At 36.1% G+C, this 27,464-nt stretch overlaps 1 protein-coding gene across 3 annotated transcripts in view; it reads left to right on the forward strand.

The window, feature by feature from the left end:
• The window catches only part of LOC150089650 (uncharacterized), a 71,691-nt gene that overhangs the window by 40,945 nt on the left and 3,282 nt on the right, over positions 1-27,464 (forward strand). For all 3 annotated transcript variants that reach the window (XM_090368713.1, XM_090368714.1, XM_090368712.1), the window contains exon 3: positions 25,611-25,721. In XM_090368713.1, coding sequence (XP_090224839.1) covers positions 25,611-25,721 — 111 coding nt within the window. The remainder of the gene's footprint in view (positions 1-25,610; positions 25,722-27,464) is intronic.

Raw genomic sequence — 27,464 nt, forward strand, 5'->3', positions numbered from 1 at the left:
TATTTCCGAAATAGATGTTTAACAACATGTAGAAGCACGCTGAACATTATCTTTAAATATGAAATACTGGAAACCCATTTCCCAAAGATGCTTCAAATTCTGAAAAACTGCAGCAACTTCATCGTGGCTGCCCGGATCGCAGGATTTAACTCCCCTAGAAGAGATTACGAAAAGGAAAAGTGTTCAAAGAAAAAAGCCTTATGACATCATAAACTTGAAGGACATATCATAGGATATAGCAGGAATTAACAGGATCACACTGCAGATTTTTTGTAATTTGAAGTTCGATCTATTTCATGTAGTCTAAACCATGTTCTCTGTGTGCCTATGCGTTTTCAACGGAGATAGTGGCTGGTTCTCTAGCTAGTGGCATACCTGCTTTTGGCAGAGACAACAGTTGTATTCATAAGCTGTGAACCAAGGTGTTATGATGCCACCAGTTGAATGTCATCAGTAGGCCTTCCCTCTGCTTGGTGAGATTGTCCTCTTTAGATTACTGGATACATATAAACAACCAGACTTCTGACATCATAAATCGCTATGGGTGCTTCAGAAATGCTCCCAAGTTTATTGGCGAACGCATTTTCTCTACGGGTATGGATAGAAATAAAAACCTAACTGAAACATCCTTTTGGAAGGAGGGAGGAAGAATGTTATTTTAACGCTTTAAGCTGGTTTTCAATTGTCAGTTATGGTCATTTTGATATACTTTTATCAAAAATGATTTACAAGGGATGCACAAAGATTGTTGGGTTCTTTTGGTTGCATTTTTTTTTGACTATCATGCCTCCTTTAAACTTTTAGCAATATTTCTATCCTGGGCTACATTCTCTTTCTCAGATCCTGGGAATGCCATCATTCCAGGATGGAATGATGGCATTCCCAGCATTATAAAACGCCATGAATGGTTTTCTCCATTGCTTTAATTTAGTGCTTCGGATAACTGTTTGAATACAGTTGCTATTCATCGGTTTAAATTTCTTTTGCGAAGAGTAAAGGGAATAGTATGATTTTTACACTAAACTGTTTCCTTCCCTTAAATATTCAAGTAAGGTCTCAAATGGTAAATCGAATGCTTAATTAGTTCTCTTATAAGCGAGCAATTATTGTACTTATATTGCTACTTTAAGAAACATCTAGGAATGGGAAGCATATGAATTATTTTTTCCACTATTAATTCCACTAGAGGAATTTTTTTTTATTATTTTTTGACTATCATGCCTCCATTTACTGTGGCTCCATTCTGGGTTAAAAACAAGATCACAATCACTATTTGTAAGAAAATCTTAAATTGGTACCTGTATACCATTTTAAGTTTTTTCTTTATCTTTACATTTGCCTTTATTATGAACTGTTTTATTGGAATATACTTAATTGCACACAAACTGCAATTGTTTCAGTGAATTGATGAAACTTGAAATGAATTATGCAATACAATCTCTGGGAACGTTAGCGACTATTTACCATGCATATGCTTAAATCCTCCACAAACGTGGTTATTTACTGTATCTCTGTGGCCATGTTGCTAGTATGTCGACACAACGGATCCACATCATCGCCTTTGATCTGCTTTGTTTTTTAGTGTTATTATTTTTATCATGATTGCTATTATCATTCAATTGCAGTACAGTACATCCCGGAAGAGCCCTCATAGTTAGAAGGGATTACATCAATCACATATGGTAAGAGTTACAAATTGGTAATAGTTGTAAGATTTGTTTATCAATTATTTACAATTATGGCTAGAAGTACACAATTAAGACCCTCAACGTTCAGAGCTTACACATGCCAGGAAAACTTTTCAATCTCTGCACTTTGTTGTTATAAAAAGATGTCCTAAAGCCTGGAGTCCAAATGTGTCAAATCTCAGCCAATAGGAAAGACTAGGTAGGACTTGCATTTTAAAAACAGTTTCCAGGAGGGGTGGGGAAGAACGGAATTAAGAGATTTCTGGTCATTTCATCAATGTCTATGGAAGATGTTCAGTTGATGTATCTTTGATCATAATTGGTTATTTTTATTTCTCTGTTAATATAGTGAGTTGTTCTTGTTAATCGTTTGTTTAAACTTTATCATTCAAGTATAAATGCATTTGATATTTATATTTCTGGACAGTATTCTGGTCAAGAGTTTATAGCTGCTCAACGTTGAAAACTGATGGTATATTTTGTGGAGTCGAAAAATAACATGGATATGCGGAATTCTTTAACTGCATGCTACGCTTATTATACCAAATTTAAATAGCCGAAGGGTGACCCACACTTTCTCTAGATTGCTCTTTTTCGTTGGAATATCGAAATTGCTGACTTTAATAAATATCCCGTAGCATTTGTGATATTCTCAAATCTCAGCGACCAGAAATTTTGTATTAATTTCCATGTTATCAGGGCGTCCAAGCCGGATTTGTAATGTATCGAACATTACAAACTGCCAAAGAAGCAAAGCTTGTTTACAGGATTGATTTTCTGTGATGGAGACTAATTATGACCCAGCGGTTGTTGATTAATATCAACTTATTAATTGCTTTAGGATTAATTATATTCCAGGTTAACGCGGTTTCTTCATCGCGTTATTATTAACACTTACACTCACTTAAGATTAATTACTTCCTACGTTGTCCACCAAAATCCCATACCACTAACAAATCAATCCCTAGTAGCGCATGCGTATTTCACAAGGAAATTCAATCCTGGCAAGCGATTAACTCTCAGAAAAGAGAATTTCCGTGTAAAAGCAGAAATTGCTGTTCAGCAGAAATATTTAACAACAATTTCCAGGGAAAGCAGAATTTAAAACAGTATTTTACTTTCAAATAGCGAATAGGTTAGTGTTTCAGGCCAACATTAAATTTAGCTGCCTTCTTTTTGGATTGAACAACTCTTCTTTCTAATTAAACGCAACAATTTAATTTATTCTGTCCCGGTAGAACATTGAGAACACACAAAACTGATTAATCGCATAATTGAACATTTCACGTCAATTCAAATGCATCAAAATTCTGTAAGACTGCAGTTTAATGTTTATTGTTAACAGAAAGACTGGCTCATACGCAATATTGAGGTTACCTTGAAAAGAGGGGGAGGCACACATTTAGCTTCTGCTGTTGATTATGTGACCTTAAAGAGCTCGTGCCATTGGTACGGTGAAGGCGTGTATCCGTATCGTGCTAGAGGTTAAAAGAAACTGGAGAGACCAGAGAACAGAAAGTACCTTCTAGTTGTACAACTACAGCGTCGTAATCTCTCTTTCTCTACAATGTAAGGTACAGTGCATCGTACTCGGTGATCGGTTGTTGACGACAGGAGACAATCGGAATGTCTAGACAGTTCGAACATTTTCCACAATGGGCTAACTCAACTTCGTTGTTATGAAATGGGGAAAGTCAGTGTGCTTGGGTGGTAGGCTCTTGCACTTCGAAGTATAATGGACGGAAGAAGAAGAAAAAATATATTTAAGGTTGAATTAGTGGGTAGACTGCTCAGCAGATGGATGACTGGATGAAAAACAGTTCGTCTTCTATCCAAAACTTATGAGGAGCATTCCTTTCCTCAAATTGCACGCTTATATGAAAATTTATGGTGTAGAAAAGTGATATTTTGTAAATGACGCTTGGAGGATTTCTGTTTATCTGTAAACAGGGTGCTTGTCGGGAAGTGTAGAAATTTCGAAAATATGAAGTGACTTTTTTGTAAAAGTTAATAAGAACAAGGCTGATTTGAAAAAAATAAATTAAATTTATTTTATAATTATTCATGAATAATCCACAAAATAAACTTATAAATGTGAAAAAAAAACGTAAACTTACATATACTGTATGCATATGTACTAAAAGTATAAAACTTAATGCATACATACATATTCCTTGAAGCACCTTGTCAGAGATGGTGGCACCTCCATGTTACTCGACTATACAGACTCAACATGAGAAAAAAGGGAAATAACGAAACTAAGGGCAGTTAGCACTCTTTGAATTTGGTGTTTATTTATTTTTTTAAATCTCCACATGCAATGATTTGCACTAATCCTCGTACTAGGAGTATTAAACGTTTATTAAGATCCAATTTTTCGCTACTACGTGCAACAGAATATAAATTGTATTCCAATATGGAATAACGGAGTTATTCCATATTGGAATAATTGGAGTTCATTTCATATTCAAGAATGCATAAGATTGAACGGATTTGCAGGCTTTATCTGAATTCCCAAACTTGTTTTTAAACGTCTTTTAACCACACCCTTGAAGTTGAAGGCGATGAAAATCTGCTTCCTTGTGGTATTGTGGTTCTGTCCACTTCTTAGCTCGTTCTGTCGTCCTTAATCCTTTTTTTTTTTCTTCAGGTGCGTTAATAATCCCCAGCATTGTCCTATTCAAGAGGGAGACAACCCACACCATTCTGAACTTTCTTTCATCGTTCGCTCACTGTCAAATTAGTCACCCATGGCTGCTAATGATGGCATCGCCGTACACGATGGCCTACCTGTACCTAATCACATGTTATCGTTTGTGTCATGGAAGGGTAATTTAATCTTTACTACCAAACAACTACCTTAGATTATTAGCAGCGGATCGTACGCTACTTTATGACACACTATAATGCAATTAATTTTTAGTTAACGGCAGCCGTTTCCTCATTATACAGCTTAATAAACAATTTGAACAAAAGAAACTGAATCTAAACCAGTTATTAATTTATCCAAAGTAACACAGGAAAATATTTTCCCTCAGATTTTTACAGGCCTTTAGGAACGAATGCATTTTCTGTGTCAGGTTTTGTTTCTTTAACCTCACTGTTTTATACGCTTGTGGGCTATTCAAAGTGGAGGTTTTTTGTTGCCTTTAGGGTATCACCGAGTTGCTTAATGCTGTCCTAATAACTCGGTACAACTGATGAAATAACTGCAGCTGTTGCAAGCTTAGGCCACATAGGCGTATCGCTGCCTCAAGGTCTCGCCGTGTTGATTTTTTGAAAGTGATTCTAAGTTGCGATCTGTGAAAGTGCCTTGCGTGGAAAGTAATGGTGTCGAAAATGTGTCCATAACTTCATTAGCCGAACATCGTTTTTATTAAAGCTTTTTTTCCCCTTAAAAATTATACATTTCGTTCCACGTTATTTTATATTGTTTGAATTCCTGAAATAGAAATTAGACACCTGTTTCATACTGAAAAAATAAGCCCAATATATGCTAAATAATACTGCATTTTTGTTGGCTTTTCGGATCCAACTTTGGGAATCTTATCAAGGCAGTTGAGTAGGCAAGAGATCTCTTAAGACAAAGTAGCAGGACTCCAGTAAGAGCCCTGCTACTTTGGGACTGAAATCATATGAAATTTAATAAATAACGAAAGGCTAAAATCTGTGTGTGGTTAGGAGTGATGGCGAATTTCGAACACCCTGCATGACCAACCTATGACTATAGAAAAAAAGGTTGGTCAGCTTCTCCGGACCACTATCCTAATTAAAAGAAATTAAGAACTGGAGAGAAAAGATGGGCCTGGGAGCTGTTTTTGTGAGGACCCATGCCCCTACTCTTAAAGAGTGATTGATTGCTCTTGACTTAATCTCCTAAACTCGAGGTATCCTTTTAATAAAACTCAGCACGCTCTAGAAGAAGCAACCATTGATGAATCATTGACTTAGTTTTAACTAAATTTCAGTTCTGTGCGATTTTTTTCTCCTTATCGATTAGTGATTTGAGTTTTCTCAGGCATAATAATAATTTTAAATAATAAGAGCACATAGCAAATGTACATTCAATATTTACTTATATGCAGTGAGTTAACTTACTTCACTCGTTATCAGTGAGCTTTTTAAATAGAAGCTCCGTTTTGGCATACAGAAAACATTTATGCATCGCTTTCTTCTGTTTAAATACTGATAAAGTAAATGTTCTTTTCGAATTCTATTAGAAACAGAGCAACAATAGACTTGGATCAGATTTGAATTCTATAAAACCAGTTGGAGGTGCGTCACTAGGAAGTTCACATAAAGAGAAGTCGACAATACTTTTTTTGGGGGATTGGTTTGTAGAATTATCCGCTGAAACCATCTTCGACTAAACCCCTGTCACTTCGTATCAAAATGGCACAATTCAGAGGAGTAAAATTTTAAATTCAAAGAATAAAAGTAAAAGCACATCACTTTGTTTTCCATGAACTTCATACACTAGCGGAAAAAGTACCAATGTTGAACTTACAAATCCACCAATCCTTCGTTGGTTAAGCCGGCAATCATGCAGCGCCTCTCATTAGTTCTTAGGATGTTTCGTAACAATTGATTTGCATTAAGAATCTTAAGTTACATTCGATTGATGTGTTGTCTTTCACAGGCGCTTTTTATACCCTTGCCATCCTGTCATTGCTTATCCTTCAGTTTTAAACTTCTGTTAATTTGCATTTCAGAAAATCTGAGATGACTGCAATTTAGCATTTTTTGTAGCGGTTCGTATTTACTAATGACAAGCCATAATACTAAAAGGTAAGTTAAAATTAGACTGATAATCAAAAGTTAAGGAACAAACACTAAACCCGAAATACATTTTTAAACAACGATATTGAATATTCTTCATTTATGAAACAAAACTTTATTTGTTTAATAAATAAAGTGCACTGGGTGCAAATAAGGCAATCTGACAAAAAAAAAACAGCCTGTTTTTGGAAGCTTAGCGTTTATCGTTTGCAATGTCGACCACAAAATGGTTATTATGAAAACACTACGAAGAAACTGGATGATTCGTGGTGGTGGAAAGCAATAGTGAGGATGGAAGCCGAGGTATCTGAAAGTGACTCACAGCATTGTAAGCAGTGTGTGGAAACGGTTCCAAAATACTCAAATGTTTCTCTATGATCTTTCCAGGGACCAACTTTTGTCACTCTCACGGAAGATGAACGTTATCTGGGCATGGTTGCGAGCCGTCATAGAGACTTCATCGCAGGACAACTTTACTGCAGAGCTTTCGGGATGTGCAGGGGGGCTTGTATCCAGGCATATCTATGGAAGAATTCACGAGAGGCCTCTATGTATATTATCTGCATTCTTTTGACCCCTATGCCCAAAAGAACCTGTTTGAATTTGTACTGACATGTTCAATGATCAGTAGATGCGGTATCTCCATTTGGATTCTAAATGCACCTTCCTCCGAAGGGAATGAAGAACCAGACTTCATCATGAAATGATATTTTTGGAAGGAATGGCTTAACAGCTGTGGCTGGAATAGCTGACAAAGTGTTCCTACGAAGAACACTCACGGCTGCAAGGTATCAAGATGAATCATTATGCTTGTCTTTCAGCAGCAATTGGTCTAGACATTTCTTCTTATTGAATCGCAGTTATTCAAGACTGTCAGAAATTATTTCTAGGACAGGAAGATTATTCTCAAATCTAAATTCCAGAATGTTACTCATGATATTTCTAGAGTGTTCACAGGGATCTATCTTGGGACTCCTCATTTGGAATATTTTTTGAATGAATGACTGTGTTGTACCTTCTCCAAGACCCATGTCATCGCCTAAGCGGATGATTTAACCATTTTCATCAGCGGTTCATCCAGATCTGCTTTGGAAGTTTGGCTAACTGTCTTAAATGACTTAGTTAATTATCTCAAACTAAATAAGGTATTAGCCCAACAAAATAAAGATGGTAATTTTTAAGAATGTGGACTATACAACAGACCTCGGATAAAAGTCGACTGCCTACTACATCTATCTCTTGTTGTCTTGGCATTGTGATTAATAAGCGATTAAATTTCCATTCACACCTTCAGTATCTCACTACAAAATGTAATAACTTTATTGCTGCTTTAATCAGAATATCTAAACTTCACTGGGCTTCCCCCCCCCCCCCCCCCCAAAAAAAAAAAAAAAAAAAAAACTAGCACTCTACTATCGCGCTGTTTTCGTTCCTCTGGTTTCTTATTCTGCTGCCGGCTTCTTCCACCAGTTTTCAACAAAAAAAATTCAAGAAAAGCTAATATCTTCCTAAAGATCTACACATCTATCTGTTTTATTCTGTCGCACTGTTTCTTTTTCTGCCTTTTAGGTATGGGTTGGAGCAATGCCACTGTATTTGCACGTTGTCTTTCGAGAATTTTTCTTACCGTGTCAGGAAGAAAATTCTTATGGGATTTCTAGGAATATCTATCATCCCTGTAAATGATGTTAAAAAGGAAAAATTAATATGCTGGCGAGAACTGATTAACGCATGGGAAACGTGTTGAGATACCTTTTCCACTGGCTCTGTGACTCGTAGCTTCTCTGAAGTTACTTTTCTTACTAATAAAAACGAGAGGAAATGGTTTTCAATGAGCTTATTCATATTGTTCTTAGAGGACATGGCTCGATTAATGGCAAATTGTTTGGACTGGGACTAAAAGATTCAAATTTATATACGGACATTTATATATATAATTTATATATTTATATGGACAGGTTAAGGACTGGAAACATTCTTTTTTATTCTAATCATTATAATGACTTCAGAGATGCTTCTGTTGTTAATTTGGCTTCTGATAACCTAATGTTTCCTTGGCAATAAAAACTCCTTTCAAGTCCTACAAGACTCAACATTTAGTATATTCAGCCATAGAAAAACCTTACAGCCTACAAGTACAAATGTTATTACCATCTTACAGGATTACTTATCACAGCGTCTTTTTCCAGCAAGTCTTACTTGCGTGACTTTCAGTTTATCACTTGGTATATGCAAATTCGGTCATCAACGTCTGCACTTTTCTGTTTCTTTTCACTCTTCTGAGCAGACTGGATCTGAACTGTACAGAAATACTTTAGTAATTCTTTGTTTTACTCTCATCAGTAAGACTCTCAGGATATGATTGTTTTCACATTGGCTGCACTTGTTCCCGTTTTAACAATATAAAGATCTTTTATGCGACTAGTGATGTCCTTTTCCTTCTGTTTCCTAAAGCGATTTTCCTCCAGAAAAATTTCTGGGGACTTCCAGCCTTTTGCTACTACAAATATCTCTTTGTTCTTCTAGGCAACAATACATTGCATCATCGTTTGTCAACATTATTGGATGTAAATGCCAATCTGAATGATGTTTACACTACTCTATCCTGACGTTAAGACACCAGAATGACTTATGGATGACGACAACCATCTGGTTTTCCTTCATCCCTGATGTGTCCTACCTCCTTATACTTCAAAGGGTAGGATTTTGCAGACACCCAGCTTGCTTCGTGGGGGGGCGGTTCACCACGGTTCATGCGTAGTTGTGGCCCACCTCCTCGTGGTGTAGATGGGCACTGGGCAGGATTTCCCTGTGGAAAAGTGGCCAGAAACAACACACACTGCATTAACATAACATTACATACATTTCCTAGAACTAATCTTGTGGAACCTCCCTACATGAGATACTGAACGTGTCTTCTAATGAATGATGCAGGTACTCGCCGAGCTGTCCTAGTAAAACAATGGCTTCAAACGGAGAGTATAGCGTGTTTGGAATGGCTAACCATTTCTCCCAGAATTCAATCCAACAGAGCATTTCTGGCGCTGCTTTAGGCGCTATTATTACAGTTGCATCTCCCCTCCCCCCTTACACACACGTCCTCCTATAGCTAGCCTAGTGTCAACCCTTACGCAAGAATGGGAATTGATATTCAAGCACTTACCTAAGTCTGGTTCTCGGCATGATCAGTGGATTTCACGCCTGTCTTTTGCTACCCACGGAGATCACACGCCTTAGTAAGATATGTTTCCATTGGATTATCGAGGTACCATTTCTGGCCGCTCATGAACTTGTAAATTGTGCATTATGAGGAATTCTCACTAGCGATTCTTCTTAATCGAAGAATTTTTGGCTTTCAAGTATTTACGTTTTTGTTTGTTCCATTGATTTTTTTTTTTTTTAAGCACAGCATATTTCAGGTGTTAGACGTTGACACATTCAAAACATTTTGATGTCTTTAAATTGGTTATTCAGAAGAAAATCGATTGACTTTCTTACCAAAAGAACGACATTGTTCTAAATTTAGATTATTTTAAAGAACGATCAACTTCATTACCAAACAAATTAAGGTTTCTTCGTACCTTGTTAATATCGCAAACTATTCATACTTGAAGGTTTTACTTATTGCCAGAACGGAAGGATGAATAGAATTCGAAAATGACCGGTTCCAACATCTAAGAAAGAAATGCATCGCAAAAAATGCAACTATTTAACAATGTCCTAGTTGAACGCGAACAGCAAGGTATTGCTATTTATTTAAACTACATTACCGTGGTAGATAATTTAGACCCCATGTGGCAATTGCAGTTTTAAAGAATTAAAAGTAAATATACTTTCAGAACCTAGAAACTTAACGATCGGTAGTTTTATGGATGTGGCTCCTAACCAGCGAATTAAGTGCCTAATTGATTCTCTCAAAGCTGCTTTGCGATTGTTTGACCATTATGCACTGGCTTGTGTCCACCAACCTCTGAAATGGCAGTATGGTTGAAAAAGCAGTAATATACACACAGACAAATGGAAAAATGTTTTTCTTCTGGAAGATGGTAAGTGCCGTTCATTTGAAAAAGTGCAATACTGGAGTACCTCTCACAGTGAGAGAAGCAATACCACCTTTAATAAAAGGTTTCTTTTTATGTAGATGTAAGTGACTAAATATCCTTATTCTACGTATTTCCATAGTTCCACTTCTGCTGCTGCTCTCGTATCCTTAAGTCATTGATCTGGACATTTAAAGACCCATCTAGTTAAGGGGAAAAAATACTACAACTGAGTTTAATTTTTAGACTCTACTTGACTGCTGCCATGACAATGCATGAACTTTGACGGAAACGCTAATTACATGTGGAATTATTTTAATGAAATATTTCGGTTTTTTTTTCTATTTCTAATACAATCAGTAGGTGAAGAGTGGAGGTAAACCTGGGGTTGAAGTTTCATCCATCAAAAATAAAAGGATTGCTATACCCTTCTTGCTAATAACTTTAGGATAGCATATTGTACAGTTGATTCAGGTTACGAACCATGCAATTTTAAAGCAAGTGTCATAATTTTATTAAAAAATAACAGCATCTGACGATTATGGTAAAAATTGAGTTGTTAATCTTTAAAAACAACTCTTCAAAAGTTTTGAGCAGCAGTTAAAAGACTTCTAACTGCATTCTTCTACCCACGTTAGGTTTTGTTATATTGCACACAAGCTCACATGTAGGTGCCCTACAAAACAGGGGATGTTTTAATAGCACCGTCAATACCGAGGGTGACTTTGCACGGGCGGTGACCCTTTACGTCATGTGACGTGTGAGTAGAACATGCTTATCTGCACGTGCTTTCGTCTTTCAGTGTAGAGGGCATTTAGTATCTACCTATCTAGGCTACAACTTGTCTGACAAGATGACTCCATTGACAAGAGAACTGGGGCAGGGTAATTGGAGGCTATGCCAAAGTCTCTCTCTCATATACACACACACACACACACACACCTGTCGTGTGTGTGTGTGGGATTGCCCAGCAATCTCAATTTAGCCTTCAGTTAACTATAAAAGTGTGTGTATAGAATTTAATAAATCTAATCGCTAATGAATCGAGAATCTATTGTGAGATTGCTGTTATGATGCGTGGCACATCTTCAGTAGATATTCTTAGCCTGAAAGACATTATCAAATGCATTAAGCAACTTTCATTCTGCTAATATTTATCTGTGCCAAGCAAACTGAAATCAGTGCTAGGGTGGAGGTTGATAATTGTCTTTTAATAATGTTACCTGCCAAGTGGGCAATTTTTAATCATTAGAAAGGCATCTCTTCATTTACATTAACCCAAATAAGATTTAACAGAATGATAGAAAATGTTATTGATTTGTCGGCGAATGATTGCAATTTAGTACACTGTCTATGGAAGGGGGGGGGGGGGGGTATATATGACTCGGAGGTTGGCGTCACGGATCTTCTTAAAATAAAAACTTTCTCCTTTGGGGACAAATTGCTTACCATCGTGATGGAAAATGGACCTCCGAGGTGAGGGTTTGAGGTTTTGAAAACGATGGATAACTTACGCGTACTATATTTTGTAGTAAGTTTTTTATGGGCAATTCGCTATGGTCTGTTTATATGGAATTATTAGTTGGTTCTAGGCAAATCGATTGCTTTGGTCAGTGCACCAGTTCATTCATACAGTTTTGACACGTGCCATGTCTGCACAAGAGTGTACATACATAGAACATGTTTGCATTCTGTGAACGTTGTAAAAAAATTACGTCTAAGGCCGTTTAACTACAGCCTCCCATGAAGAGACTTAATTTTTCCAAATCTATGACCAGGATTCAAACTTAGACATTTCCAAACGAGTGACAAGTGGCGAAACCATTATACTGTCACGGAGTGTGCCGTTTGACACAGAAGGCCATTTTTTTATGCATATTATATCCTTAAGTCATTTAATAATGGAATGAGATAGCATAAAGTTTTAAGTCTGTTTCCGAATGTATGTAGTAGATAAGATGTTTAGATAAGTATTTTATGTACATAAATATAAGGATTCGGCTGTAGCAGCAAGCAACTGTCCTTGACACAGTTGCAGATCTTTCTTGTCCATGTTAACAAAACCTGCTCGGAAAAAGGATACTGTATAAGATTAAATTTTAAGAGCGTGAAATGTGTAATCATTCCTCTCTACCCTCTTATTCATCCTCAAATAATGATGACGGCGTGGCCAGGGTCCTTAATACAAACATGGGTAATCCGTAATAACAGATCATAACATTCAAATAAAATCACCCCTCCGTATGACCGCCAACCTTTCAAACTTCTGGAACTGGAAGAATGAACACCACATTTATCAATGGATCCTTCACTTGGTTTGAAATGAGGAAATTTAGCGTTGGTGTTAATAGCCGAAAGGCAAAGCGTGGAGGAAAGCTTAGTATGCAACTATTCAAATAAAACTTTTAGTATTCCATCATTTAAGTACTGTAATAGGAACTTGTCAACCATTTTATTGGAAAAATTCAGTAAGCCTTTTTAGCATTTCCTTTTTTATTTTATTTTTTGAAGAATGACCTGGGAATCCTTTTAAACATCTTTGTATAAGACCATACCTGCCTACACGAATCAGTGTTGTTAATCCGACATATCTTTTTATCTAAGCGGGTTAAGCTGCTTTGAAAGCGATGCTCACTTGTAAGCTTGGGGTTCTTATTATTTCAGTTGAATTTCGGAGGCCGTTGAGGAAATAAACCACATCAAGGAAAATTTAACCTCACTTTGGATTCAAAACGGGAATATCAACTGACAGAACACAATTTCTTTTTTTTACTATTGGAACGAGAACTGGGTATAAAATGCTTGCTTCCTGATCGTACACAGTTTGGAGGGGTGTCCACAGTTTACTTGGAAATAGAACAGGCAGATTCCACATCCATATTTAGACTTGTTGATTACATATTTAATAAAACTGTCGTGACAAAGCAAATGGAAATAACAGCACTCATCAAATTGAAATGTAATGTGGCTTCGGTTTGACGTTACCTTCAGATTCTTTCATTGGTAAACGAATTACCCGAATAACATGAGTATGCGTTTTTCATTTTTGAAAACATGTCAGGTATTTCATTGTCTGGACATACTTGACATGCTTTCGAAATAAGTGCTAACTTATTTGGAGGATGATAAAGTATAGATACAAGTGCATTAATCTTGTATGCTTTGTACACTTCAGCTGAAGTGTACAAAGTTTCATGAATACGGCTGGCTGGTATTGGAAGTTCAAAGAGAATATTGGTATTTGAGCACCTGGTACAAGGCTTTTTACGGGTTCCATATTAAAACAAACTTTATTCACATAAGTGATCATATTGCTTCTATCTTTGCATAACTTGCGATAAAATTCTCCAATTGCAATGGACAAAACTATTGGGGTATTTAGAAATAGGCATCGCTGCCAAAGGCGCAGAATTTATTTAGTGGGCAGAAGGCAGCATTATAGAAAAGTTGGTGCATACGGTCCACGTTCCCTTTGCGTATGTTTAATAAAGGATAAATGGTTTTTATATCTCAGTATGATATTTATAAATTTAATGATGGATTTAAAACAAACAACTCTCACTTTATTTAAAAGAAATTTGAAATTAATATTAAGGTAATCGTATCAAATAACAATTGGGAAGCGCATATCTGCAATATAAATATTCGGTTTCAAAGTAATTCTGAGAAAACCTTTTTTTTCCACCTTGCTAAGACTGTGACAGAGGCTTATTGAACGTTACAGCTTTGTAGACAATATAAATTGTGTTTAAGAGTGTCAGCTCGAGAAACAGAGTTGACAGGCGCTTTGGCAACATTTTCTTAAGTTCTGTCTCTGCTTGTTTTCTTCGTTTCAGTAATTGACTGTGTGGGATAATGCAGGGTTTGAAGCCTAGCAATAAAATCAGGAAAGTATGCAAACCAAAGGACCAATAACGAGAGTGAAAAACAAATACTGTATCATTTTTTTTCTTCTTTTCCCTCTGTTCTTATTTTGTCGTGATAATCTCTTAGTATAGGATACGATGCGTAGGATGAGCTGTCTCGTGCATTTCCTCTAATTAGACTTCACAAAGCGTTAACCAAAGTAAAACCTGCTTTTGTCTGTTTGCCGAGCTCTATAATAACAAGGCGACTGGTTGACTCCCAGTACCGTTTTAGGAAGGGATTGTTTTAATGTTCGTCGCATAGATGCATTATCATGTAGTTTGCCAAAAACGGAGTCTCGTACCCACAGCAATGAACAAAATTAAACTGTACTGTTGCTCACAAAAAGTTAAGGAAATGTACGAACTTGAAAACGAATCTAAAGAATATGAACGATGGTTATTTTCTTTCCGTTTTGAACATAAAGAAGCTCCACTGTGTCAAATATCCTTTCGTGAATTCATCGACGGTGTCCAATTTTAATCGAAATCAAAACCAGGAAATCAAAAGTGCCCTAGCCCTGTGGCATTAAACACTCAGTAAAAAACATTCAGTAAAAAACTAACTTCTTTTGTAAGTGTTCAGACATTTCCGATGTGTGAAGCATTATTATGCAGGACTCGTAACGCCAGTCGGCCAAACTAGATTGTCTGCTGGCTGAAAAGTCAAGTTTTCCGTCAACAAACTCATTTTGCATTTTGATGACAATGTCCCAAGGGGGAGATCTTGGTTAGAGATGAATATCCTAACACATTTAAATTTATTTTCTCCTATATAAACAATTTCTCTTTGTTGACTACACTGTTGGCTCAAGTTCTGTATGACAAATATGTCCTAGATTTTTATCTTAATATTTCATGAGTATAAAAACGAATTTTAAATTATATATTAGTGATGCAAAAGTAAATGCACGTTTTCATACCTACTTATAAAATAAAAATTGATTTCTTAACTTTTGACAATTATAAACATGTTTTAGTATAAAAGTTCGTAAATTTTGCATTGTATTTAAAATATACTTGCATATCTGTTATGAGTTAGTTGTTTTTTCTGTTTTTTTTTTTATAAGAGAAAGATTTGGCGGAAAAGATACAGCTTCCAGTGAATCTTCAGAGTTCGTTGAGCAGGAAAAATGGCAAATATTTTGCAGAAAATTAAAATAGATGATTGAAACAAGGTTTCAATACAGATTCAGAAAAAAACCTCTGTTTTTAAAAACAGCGAGTCCCATTTTAATAATTAATCTGTTTCTTTGATATCAACTCTTTTCATTCGCAATTCATTACTGATGCTCAAGCAGTTAATCAGATTTATCCATTGAAAATTCTGCAGTGGTTAAGGAATTCTGTTTGACCCAGAAAGATTATTTTTAAACGAAAAGATGGAGGACCACTTTTAAAGGAAGCTTTTTAGCCAAAAAAAGTTTGTTTTTGCCAGCTGTGTGTACAACATCAGATATTCACTTCATACACCGCTTCACAGTTCACATGCTGTGAGTTGACCTACTTTCGGTTAGTACAGTATTCAGCTACAAGTTCAGTTAGTACCACCAATAAAGATTACCTTGTGTAGGGAAAGATGATAAAATTAAGCACTTATAGAAACCTTTCAGAACTTAAGTTAGCGGCATATTTAAATTCTTCATCTGTTCCATGAATCCTTAAGCTGATTCTTGGATAACTAGATTTTTTTTTTTTTTTTTTTGATTTGGTAGTTGTTGGCGCATCGGCTTCTGTGGCCATATTGCACCTCCCAAGGTTTTTGCAGTACTTTGATCCAAGCCCGAGGCGAGAATCGAACCCGCGACCTTTGGGTTGCCGGGCAGGTACTTTACCCACTCGGCTAGCCCGGCCGGCTTGGATAACTAGGTGTGAGGGAAAACTCTATACCCTGTCTAGTGATGCATATATGGGAGAAAAAGAAAATTAAAAACATTTTAATGAAATATTCATATAAGTAGCATGAATTTAATATTAAACATCTTGAATGTACTCTACTTATTTTAGTTTGTGCTTATTACATGACAACATCACCATTGAATAAAACTTGACTTTTTTCCATTTCCCCCAAACTCTGAACCAGTTTAAGTATGTTCTCCCCCTAGTACTTCATATCTTAACCTGGGACTTCTTATCTCCATTTCCTCACAAGCTCTATAGCCCGAGAGACATAAGTTGCGGAAGACTGGAGAACTTGCCAAGGTGGGTGCAGTCTCTTCTTCAGAGGCCTTAGAGATACCTGGACAGGTTTATGTGACAGGTTTGGGTTGAAAGTGCTGCCTAACTGGAAAAGTTTTCCTACTGGTGTAGTTATATAGATCGTAGATATTGTAAATCATAGCCTCCTTCTCTTGTTGCAACAATACTACTTCTGTAGACCTAATAGAATAGTTGAGAAATCTCTCGTAAATAAACTGGAAACGAATTTGTCTAAGATGAACCAAAATTCTTGTAGTTCAGGCAGAGCTCCAGTGATAACAAAAAATACTTGTATGGCTGCATCGGCCGTGACCAGATTTGTACAGAGAAAGAGCAAGCGCGTTTATTTTGATTTAAAAATAAAACTTGCTGACCACAGGTTAAGAAACCCTGAACTAGCCGATGGTAGAACTAGTTGGGCATGTAAAATCCGTGTCTAAATGGGTTAGCAGACGGCCACTACATCTCAAAGTTCCTGTTTTACTCCCCCTACCTAAAAAAAAAAAAAATCCACTAATTTGGAATTGGAGGAAACTTTGTAAATCATTGTGGATTATTCTTTCCTTTGGTATTAATCTCCATTTTTGGGCTTTTTTTCAGAGGGAGAACGTGGCAGCATCTATAGACCCAGAGTTCTCTTACTGCTCCAGAGATAGACCTTATCCATATCCTGAAGGATGATAACAGTACATAACGACCGTTTGTAAAACGAGTTGCAACTGCTGGGCTGATGCAAGTTGTCAGTTTGACAACTTCAAGGCCAGTGTGATCCGCAATTTCAAATTTGCAGCGTCTCCTTCCCTTGTATTATTTTAAGGTTGTTGTTTCTTACATCTGCTTCCGCTCATGCATCACCTGTAATTGCACTTACCCTTTGTTATGGGTGTGGTTGCAGTCTTTGAAATGGCAAACGGCTGGCATATTCATTTTGCTTTTACTTAAACATACTGTGCATACATCCGTTGGGATAAATCCTATTTTTAATACACAGGCACGATTAGGTAAACGAAAGGGAAATAATTTTTCAACCAGTATTGATATTTTGTTAAAATAAAGAACGGCACAGTTTTAAGAATTACTTTAACCCATTGGCAGTATTGATATTACCCGTATCAGTACTGCTGGTGGTCAGAGGGTCAAGGTTTAAATTATAGGAAGAAGGGCTATGGCGGACTGGGGTATTTCTTGAATTCTGTTAAGTGCAATTATTACTTTGTTAATTGATACTAATGAATTATGGGAACAAGGGGTTAATCAAGGAGGCCACAAACCTGTTCCCAAAAGAAAGATGGCAAAATGGAAAAAGAAAAGAGCTTGGTGCTGTTGCGATGCTGCTTCATATGAGTACTATAAGCAGATATGTAGCAAAGCCACTGATCGGGGGAAATTTGCGAAAGCTGAGTATGAAGAATCATGAGCGGGGAGGTGGGGAGAGAAAGGAGTTCTCCTATTAATGCAGAGAAGCATAAAGTAAGTTCAAGAAGACCTTTGCAAAATCAGTGTTGATATAATCAACTATTGAAACCACAAAAGTGACAAGGGAAAATGGTGACACAGCTTAATCGACGTGAAATAAGTGGCAATGAGAACAGTAGTTCCTGGAGAGACAGAGAGATTATTTTTATATATATATAACTGGATGATGTACACCCAGTTATGCTGAAGGAGGCAGCAGGTGAGTATATTCGAACATTAGTAATGTTAATGAGATCATTAAATCCAGTGTTTCCTTGTACTGGAAGAGAGAAAATATCTCCCAATCCATAGGGGAGGGGGGAAGGAGGGGGATGACCAATAACAGATAAGAGTTTGATTTCTGGTTGATAAGATTACGAACATTTGGTTAAAAGCGCGACATAGGACCATTTCGACAAATAATTGTACTCCAAATGAGTCTCGGCATGATTTCACGAAGGATAGATCTTGCCCAATTAATCTGGTAAAATATTACGACGAGCTCATAAAGTACATGAACGAGAGAAAGAATTTTGACATTATACTGTATCTGGATTTTTGTAAAGCTTTTGATACTGTTCCTCATAAGAGGTTATTGCATAAATTAGAGCAGATCGGGATAACAAGGAAGACTCATCAGTGGATTAGGGTTTGGTTGAGGAACAGGAGATAAAGGGTGGTCATAATAGGTATTCTTCCGAATGGACTGGAGTAACAAATGGGGTTCCTCAGACCTGGTTTCATTTTCTTCCTAAATGATGAGAGAACACAGGGAAAACTCTTAAAAGGTTTTATTGAATACTTAGGTTGGAAGAATGGTTACCGATCTGAAAAAAGCTATGCTGCTTGAACAGATTGCAAGTACAGTCTGAAAAATGGCAGCTAAAGTTCAATGCTGCCAAATGCAAGAACAGAAACCCAGAAATAGTTTCTTAGTATAGAAGAATTAAAGGATCTCAAGGAGGAGAAATACTTGAATTACGATACAGAAAGGCATGAAGTTCAACGTGAGTGAAAGCAAGCGATTGTAAGAAGGATGCTCTCGGCTATGTGCACTTCCGAAATTAAAATTACAGTTTATATTGCGGATTATTATAAATAAAAATTCTGCATTTATAACAGTTATTTTTTTCAAAAATAAAAAATAAAATAAATTTCGACTACACATAAATAGCAGCAGAGATTTTTCTTGTCGAACAGGATATATATATATATATATAAATAAATAAATAAATAAATACAGCCCTTGGCATTCGCTGACATCTACTTCTGAACCAACCTTGATTATATATTCATTTTTTCTTACTTTCTACAGAATATCGTATGACTGAAAGAAAAATACATAATTGAGAATTTTACTTCAAAACCACTTCTGTTCATATAACAGTGAGTTTCTTGACGTTTCTTTTGTGCAATTTCATGTTATTGATGAGGTGGATAGCCCAGCAAGTGTTTTTGCTTTATTGAGGAACTAATGTATGAAGCCGAAGCCCGTTGCTTTCTTATGTGGCTCTATAAATAGTTGATCCAGTTTGTGTCTCCCTCCGAAATTTTACGCTTGAGGCAACCGACTAGTGGTTATACCAGCTCTACTTTTACACCTGGAAACAATAGCTCTAGATTTTTTTTCATTGCTGTTTGCCCTCACGATTAACAAGATGATGTTGAGATATCACTTCAGGGAAGTTCATATCTTAAACGGGAACACGATAGCTTTTAATACATCCAATTATACTGGTTTACTGAGTAAATGATTTGGTGTATTATCGCAACGATAAATCATTAAGAGGATATGAAATGGTACATTGGGAGTATTTGAATATCTTGAGGGGTTATCCAGTCGCAGTCTAGAATCTAAAATAAACACTATGGAACCGAACAGAACTAGCATCGAATAACAAGAACTAGTTCGTATCATATTATCCAGCACTGAAAAGAAAGTTATTTTCCAAGCAAACTTCCTAATGTGCTGAGAAAAGAACATTTCGTGGTTGTTCATAATGAATTAATGTGAAATATGAGTAATTAAACAATCTGAATTGCTATGAACTGAATTTTGTATTCAAAGTATTACAATAATAAGAGTCCTACATAATGGAACTACTTGATCATTAGCGACGTTTTTGGATTCTTTGATTAATTCGGCTAGAATTCATCAAAGAATGAGACCTAGGAATTCCGATAGTAATAGAAATTAAATTACACTAACTTTACATTTCGATTAGCAAAAGATTGAATAATGAATTCATTGCATAAGATAAGGACGTTTAACTGGTCATTTGTGGTTCCTAGAAGATGGATATATAGATTGGAAAGTTAATCTGTATTATCTGCTCCCTTAAAGGTTGGCTCCTCTTTTAGAGAGAGAAAAATGCATAAGCAATGAAGTAAACATCCAATAATAAATAAAACTAGTCATTTGATATGCATATAACTAGCATTATGCCGTTCCACGCGCAATTTCTAAGTTAATACATATTTATAAATTTCAGTTTGATTAAACTAATTTATAGCAGTGGGTCTCACTAATTAGTTATTGAAGACAGTAGGGATGACAAAATGCTTTGAGTTCAGTTTTGTCAGTTCTTGATCACCGACCATATGGGATATTAGTGTCCTTTTTAAACTTTAAGCTAGTAAAGTTCAATATTCCATTTTTGGCTTTGCATTGGTCAAGACTGTTCAAGTTCCTGGTATGTAGTGTGCCGAATTCCGGCGATATGATTTTCTCTAAGATATCCACAGTCAGTGATAAAGGTGGAACATAAACCTCGCTTTTCAGACATCTCAAAAATGTCAAGCTGAAATCCTCTCTCTCTTTAGTGCCTCACCTTCGATCAGGGAACTGCACATTCAGAAATGCACTTAAATCCTGTCGAGAAAGAGCGAGAATAGAATATTTGATCTTTAATTGTTTTGTCAAATTTTTGAAATCGGAAGATCATTTTGGACTAACTTTCTTTAAATGCGTTCAGGCATTTTTTATTTTTTTTATTTAGTAAAACGATATCTTATAGTACTAGAATCTTTTGAAATCGTTGATCGAATAGAATGTCTTTGACTGATTTTTTTTTTTTAATGTAATATTTGATTAATTTCGCAGATTTTTAAGCAAATACAGTGGATGTACTTAATATTCTTTGCCCATCATCAGGCGCAGTGGTTTGTTGATATCTAGCCTGAATATTTAATTTTATGCAAAAATAAAACCTGATAATGACAGAATAAGAAGTAATTATTGTAAAAGAAAGACCATTTGTTATGAATGAAATAGTTGTGTACTCAGAATATATATAAAACCAACATCTAATCGAAATGCAGTGCTTCCAATTACGCTATAGTCCATGCTAACCTTTCCCAGATGATACAGGCGAAGGATACTCATCTCGATTATTAAGAGAAAGTGGAACTAGAGTGGGGTGGGGGGAAAAGAAAGAGAAAGTGTTCTGCATCGCTATCGTTCATTTCCATCGGGTTAATGTAGCCCAACCATCTACATTCGACCTTTAACCCTCAGTATTGCCAAAATGGTATGTCTCCGTTTGTTGGTTATGGTTCTGTGAGAACGAGGACGTGCTTTGAATGAGAAACAGTTGAGTGGGTCGCCGCACGTGCTGGCGGTGTTAACCACTGTCGAAATCCTGTTCCTTACAATGCTTGAAAACTGGTCACTCGGTAAAAACTCCGCCCTTCCCTCCCTCTATCGCTCGTTCTTGTCTAGATTCTACAGAGGATACCCAGCGTCTGGCTCATTGTGCTCTCATGTTCATGACCGCGAAATGACGAGAGAAAGATCCTTTCTAGGTGTGTTGGACTGTCGGGCATTAGTAATAGTAATTTATCCCAACCTAAACGTATGTAATTAAACAAGCGAACTTTAGCCCGGAAATGTACCTGTTGACACACTCATTGGGCTGTGCATACATTTGTAATCTCGCTTTGGATAATTTTTTTATTCTTGATAATAGAAATATTGTCAATAATCAGATATTTTCTGATATTGATAATATTTCTGTAATAAACTAGATATTTTAGCTTAATTTCATAAAACAAATGACGCTTACTTTTTAATTGTAAGTTGTTTAGTTCAAAAAAATTAACACTCAAAAAGATTACTTCAGAAACTGTATGTCACTGGTTTAATCATGAGTTTCTCTTAAGGGTAAAACAGTTGAAGAAAAAATAAAATACATTTGAAGTGACCAGGTCAACTACTCAAGATTAAGGGTGGAGACAGTGTCATGTTTCCATTTTGTGAGGTAGCAGTCAGTTTTTTTGTGTACGTACTTTAGATTGTTTAGAAGTAGGAATATGTACCAATTCATAGCGCGATAAATGAATACCTGAAGAGTTCCACTCATACTTAAATAACATTTAAACCTTTCCTCATGAGGTGGAGATAATTAAGTTGGAAGAAAAACTCGATGACGAGTTAAAATGCCTTTTTATTATTGGAAACAAAATGCAAGTCAGCTGAGAAATCCCAAAATCTTTAAATGAATGTACTCGATGTTACATTCATTTAAAGATTGCACCACTTCTATTCACAGAATAAGCAATATTTTGAGAGTTCAAGTGACGGAGGTATGCTTTCTAATTCTTTCAAGATGGCAGATCGTGATAAAGTTATCCGTCAGAATATCTTGGACGCCTTTGCATGTATTGCAATTCAGTTTCAGAATGAACTGCAAGTACAAGTTATATCGCTTATAATTTGAATGGCGGCCATCTTGTTCAGTATTGGCGATTTGAAATAAAAATACTATCTAAGAATGTCCTGGTAATTCTCGCACGTGAATGCAGATCCATTCTAAAGGAAAGGCAACTCGTAATTTTAGCGAGGCCATGTAGTTTCAAGATGGCTGATTGAAATAAAAACGTCTGCTCCCCTTCTAGGGTATCGTAGTACCACCACGCCTGTACCGAGAATCCTGTTTGGACAAAACTGCCAATAATACAAAAGTTATTAGGGACACGAGTGCACGTAAGCATGCATACATTGGTGGTCTCATAAGTCAGCTTTCTTTCCATTTTTGAAAAGTAGGCTAAGATATGGGCATAATAAATAGTTAAGCCAAAGACGAGAACAAGAAATTACTTCTTAACCGAACTATAGTAATGGAACTTTTTAAATTGTTCGTTAAAGAAAAAAAACTCAAAGAACTGGAGACTGGGTAAACTTGTGTGCTCATTTTATAAATAAAGAACATTTTTCAGTCACTGAATAACAACACCATACATTGGTTTCAGTACAAAAGTCATGGTAATACCCAGAGTAGATACTTGCATTGTGAAGATTTTCCCTATATCTCCAGTAAGTTCCAGTTTTAGCCGGATAATTTTTAATCCTGTTGTACATACACAGTACATCATTAACATTGTGAGAACTGACTACAAATGATAAATCTTGAATTTCCATCTCATAAACCCGCTAAATGAGAATTTTTTTTTTTTCACACGCCTTGTCATAATAAAATTTATTAAGTTTGCATATCATAATTTATTCATAATAGTTAAATGTTATCTCTTCAACGAGATTTTTGTTTCAACATCCGTGTACGTTTCCTGAAAAGGGCCCCGCCTGTTCACACCACACCTCTGCGAGATGATAAATTAGACTGAGCTCCGAGAAAGATGAATGAGAGGGAGACAACGTGCAAAAGTGTGTAAATAAGAGGAAAGGGAAATAAATCTTTCCTCCCGGGTGCCGGGAACAGAAGAGGTGTACGTAGTTCCAGAACGTGGCGATCAAGTGTCTCATTAAGTTGTCTGACCACTAGACTGTAATTACTAATTCGCTGGTTAAAGTCTCTAAGCGCTCTGTCTCTCTTCTGTGTAGGTGTGGTCTTGAGGGCGGAAATGTTTCCAGGTATTTTCAGTAGATGGCGATGTAAGTCATGTGTGCTCGAGGAAAACTAGTTTTGCTTTGTCCCGTTAAAATTGAACTATCGAAAGTGATGAGGTTATGGATTTTTAACTTGGAGGAAACATTCTGTTAATACAGAACTAGTTGAAAAGAATTATTCATCTAGAATTAACCTATTCAGCATCAGATGGCTCAGTGCTCTTTTTCCTACTGCTGTGGTTTATCTCGTAATTACTATAAAGTAGCCAAGGGAACAAAATATAATCCTGTCATCAGTGTTCCAAATTCTGATGACAATCAGCTTGGTTGTCCTGATACTGGGAAGCTGATTTGTGTATCCTTTTTGCACAATATATCAGTTATCCTTTGGCATTACCCTTATTCTGGATCAAGAGATTTGGAATCCTGATGACAGAAAGCAGGCTGAAAAACAGAAGAGACTGGCTGCCTCAAGTTGTTAGCTCTTGTTCGTAGTAGAGTTTATCGCTACTGCAAGTTTATTTTTGAAATTTTATTAAACGTCACATTTCAATTACTAAAATTTTATATACACATAGACTATACTTATTTTAGAAATTCTGCCTTCTGCTTTGAAACATAATTATTAAAGGATATTATGCAGAAGCTTTCAAAGTGTTTTAAATTAGGAAACACAATCCACGTGTTAATTTCAAAATTATAGTTTTATTGAAATGTATCAGAAGTTACAAAGCCCTTTATCCAGCGCTCCCAATTTACCAAGTTTTTTATACACTACGTTTTGGTGTCCTATAAAACCCTTCTTTAGGCCAAATGTGGGTAGTGATGGTTCTCAGTAAAACAGCGTAGTGTGGGCAGTGTACAATTTTGTACGTTGACGTGGTTGGAGGTATTCACATCCTGTTTTTCTATCAGCACTCTCTCCATTTGAAGTAGATCCGTAGAGGATCTGAAACGAACTATATTAAATTGGAAGTACTGGGTCCAAGGGCCTTTTCATTTATAATGCTTAGATAAAACTAAAAGTTTTATTAATAACGTGTGTTAAGTGGCGCCTCATTTAAACTAAAACATTAACATATCACGCGGGCAGGATTTCTTTTTTAATTACAATTTAATGGCTATTTATAGGCATGTTTTTAATAAAAAAAAATATATTGCAACTTTACTGAAATTTAAAATCGTTTTCAACAAAAAGATTAGCACTCATATTATCCAATAGTTATTTCAATTTTTTTTTAAAATTCTATTCTCTTTATAAAGCTACTGCAGTCCTTAATCTTCCCCTTTCTATTTAGAAGCTTGTAAGGCCTCTATATTGAAATAGTGTTCACAATTGTTCTTATAAATTTATAACGTAGACTAATCCTGTTGAGTCATTAAAAGAATATTTTTCTACTCAAGTGAATTGAAGTTCATTCTTTCATTTGTATTTTATAAATTGCAAAAGGGCAATGTGTTCTCGAAAAGGAAATAACAGTTCCCTAAGCATCGGAACATGCAAAAAATATGGTGAGATTTGCAAAGATTGAGTAATGTTATTGAAAGTCACGTCATAAAAATACTTTTATTGCTTATTTTTATATTGTTAATAGTATTTTTAGATATTAATACCAATTCGTTATGTATGCGAAGATTTCCTTTTATTCTTTAATAGCGGCGTTTCTCTTTTTTTTTCTTTCTGCTTCTCCCTCTTTAGCTGAGAGAAACGTTTCATGATCCAGACTTTGAAAGCAGTACTATAAGATTGCGTCAGGACTGGCTTCCGGATATACCTCCTGTCTCAGAAGAACACTGGAAAGACATCACAGTAAGTGTGAAATTTGAGGCCAAACTGGCTTGTAGATAACATTTTTAATGATGGCGTGAAATATGCAGAACTAATTGTCGTAGAGTACAGAGTTAGTGGTTAAATTTCTAAAATTAAATTTTATCTTTTAAATAATTTAAATTAATGGCCCATTATGTGTTAATGACAAACCTTGAAATATTCAGATCATCTTAGATCACGGGATCTCATTTTATTCAATATTATGCTGCTCTAAATAAAAGTACTTTTTTTTTCTTAAAAGGTGTTTGGGTATTTTTAGAATGCAAATTAAATTAACCAGTGAAATTTTAGCCTCTTTGTACCATCCAGGAATATAAATTGATATGCAAACAAAGGAACGGGGTGATGTTAAGTTAGTGCTTGGTATTATGAGCTAAATGTGGAGAACTGTCAAGGCTTCTAGATGGTGGAAGAAATGTGATAATTTGACCAAAGAGCAAAGATTCCGAGAGCATCTTATTAAGTATATGCCAGTCATAATCATAATTTACCTTAATTATAAGATAATTATTACTGAATGGTTTTAGATTGTCTAATCAGAAGACTCATCCCCTTCCATATCTCTTAGGCTAGACTTGTGGAAACCGACTGGTGTTCTCACTCAATGCAACGAAAAACAGCAAAGACTTCTTTACTTTTATAAATTGTAGAAAGAAGAGGATAAATTAGGTTGGTCCACTTGATATCGATGGTTCGACTGTTGATCCTTCTCAGATGCTGACAAACTGAACGAATATTTTGCATCTACATTCACACATAAAGAATTTTGTAGGGAAGTGGAGGACAGAAGCTTATCAAACTCTAACAGGAAGCTTAATGATTTTGTAATAACTGAGAGCAAAGCGGAGGAGAAATTGATGAAGTTAAACATATGAAAGCCACCTGGGATAGGTGGATCTATCCAGTTATATTGAAGGAGGCGGCAAAGGAAGTAAGCAAACCCTTGGCCACAATTATGAGAATATCCTTAGGATCAGGTGAGGTCTCCACGGACTGCAGATGTGGAAATGTATCCACAATTCATAAAGGGGATCAAAGGGTGATACGAGTAATTACTGAGCTGTTAGTTTAACTTCTGTTCCAGGAAAAATAATGGAGTCACTGGTTAAAAAAACATTGCAGGATCATCTAGACAAGACTGCAGTAATAATTCAGACATAGCATGGGTTTTTTAAAGGGGAAGTCTTGTCTGACAAATTTGATTGGATACTATGTGGTTACGAAAGAACTGGATGCAAAAAATAATTTTGTTATCATATACTTGGATTTCAGGAAAGTTTTTGACGCTCTTGGGCATGGTAGAATAATGTACAAATTGGAGCAGAATGGTATTAAGGGTAAGTTGCTACAAGGGATAAAAGGGTGGTTGAGTGGGAGAAGACAGCGGTAATCAGTGGACGCTTCTCTTCGTGGACTAATGTTATTAGTGGAGTTATCAGGGTTCGATGTTGAAGTTAGTGTTGGAGCCACTGTTTGATATATTTATCAGTGATATTTATGAAGGTATAACAGGCTTAATGTCGAAGTTTTCAGATGATTCAAAGGTTGGCAGGATTGTTAATGGCAGTGTGCTGCTGTAACAGGATCTAGAAAAATTGGGCAGGTGGACTGAGAAGTGGCAACTGAAGTTCAACATTGACAAATGCAACGTACTGCATATGGGTAGAAGTAATCCCAGAAAAAGGCCCTCCGTAGCCCACTGGTCAGTAGCGGGAGTGCAGT

This window comes from Mastigoproctus giganteus, chromosome 2 (assembly GCF_048544385.1).
Source record: "Mastigoproctus giganteus isolate SK-2022 chromosome 2, ASM4854438v1, whole genome shotgun sequence".
NCBI classification, from domain to species: Eukaryota; Metazoa; Arthropoda; class Arachnida; order Uropygi; family Thelyphonidae; genus Mastigoproctus; species Mastigoproctus giganteus.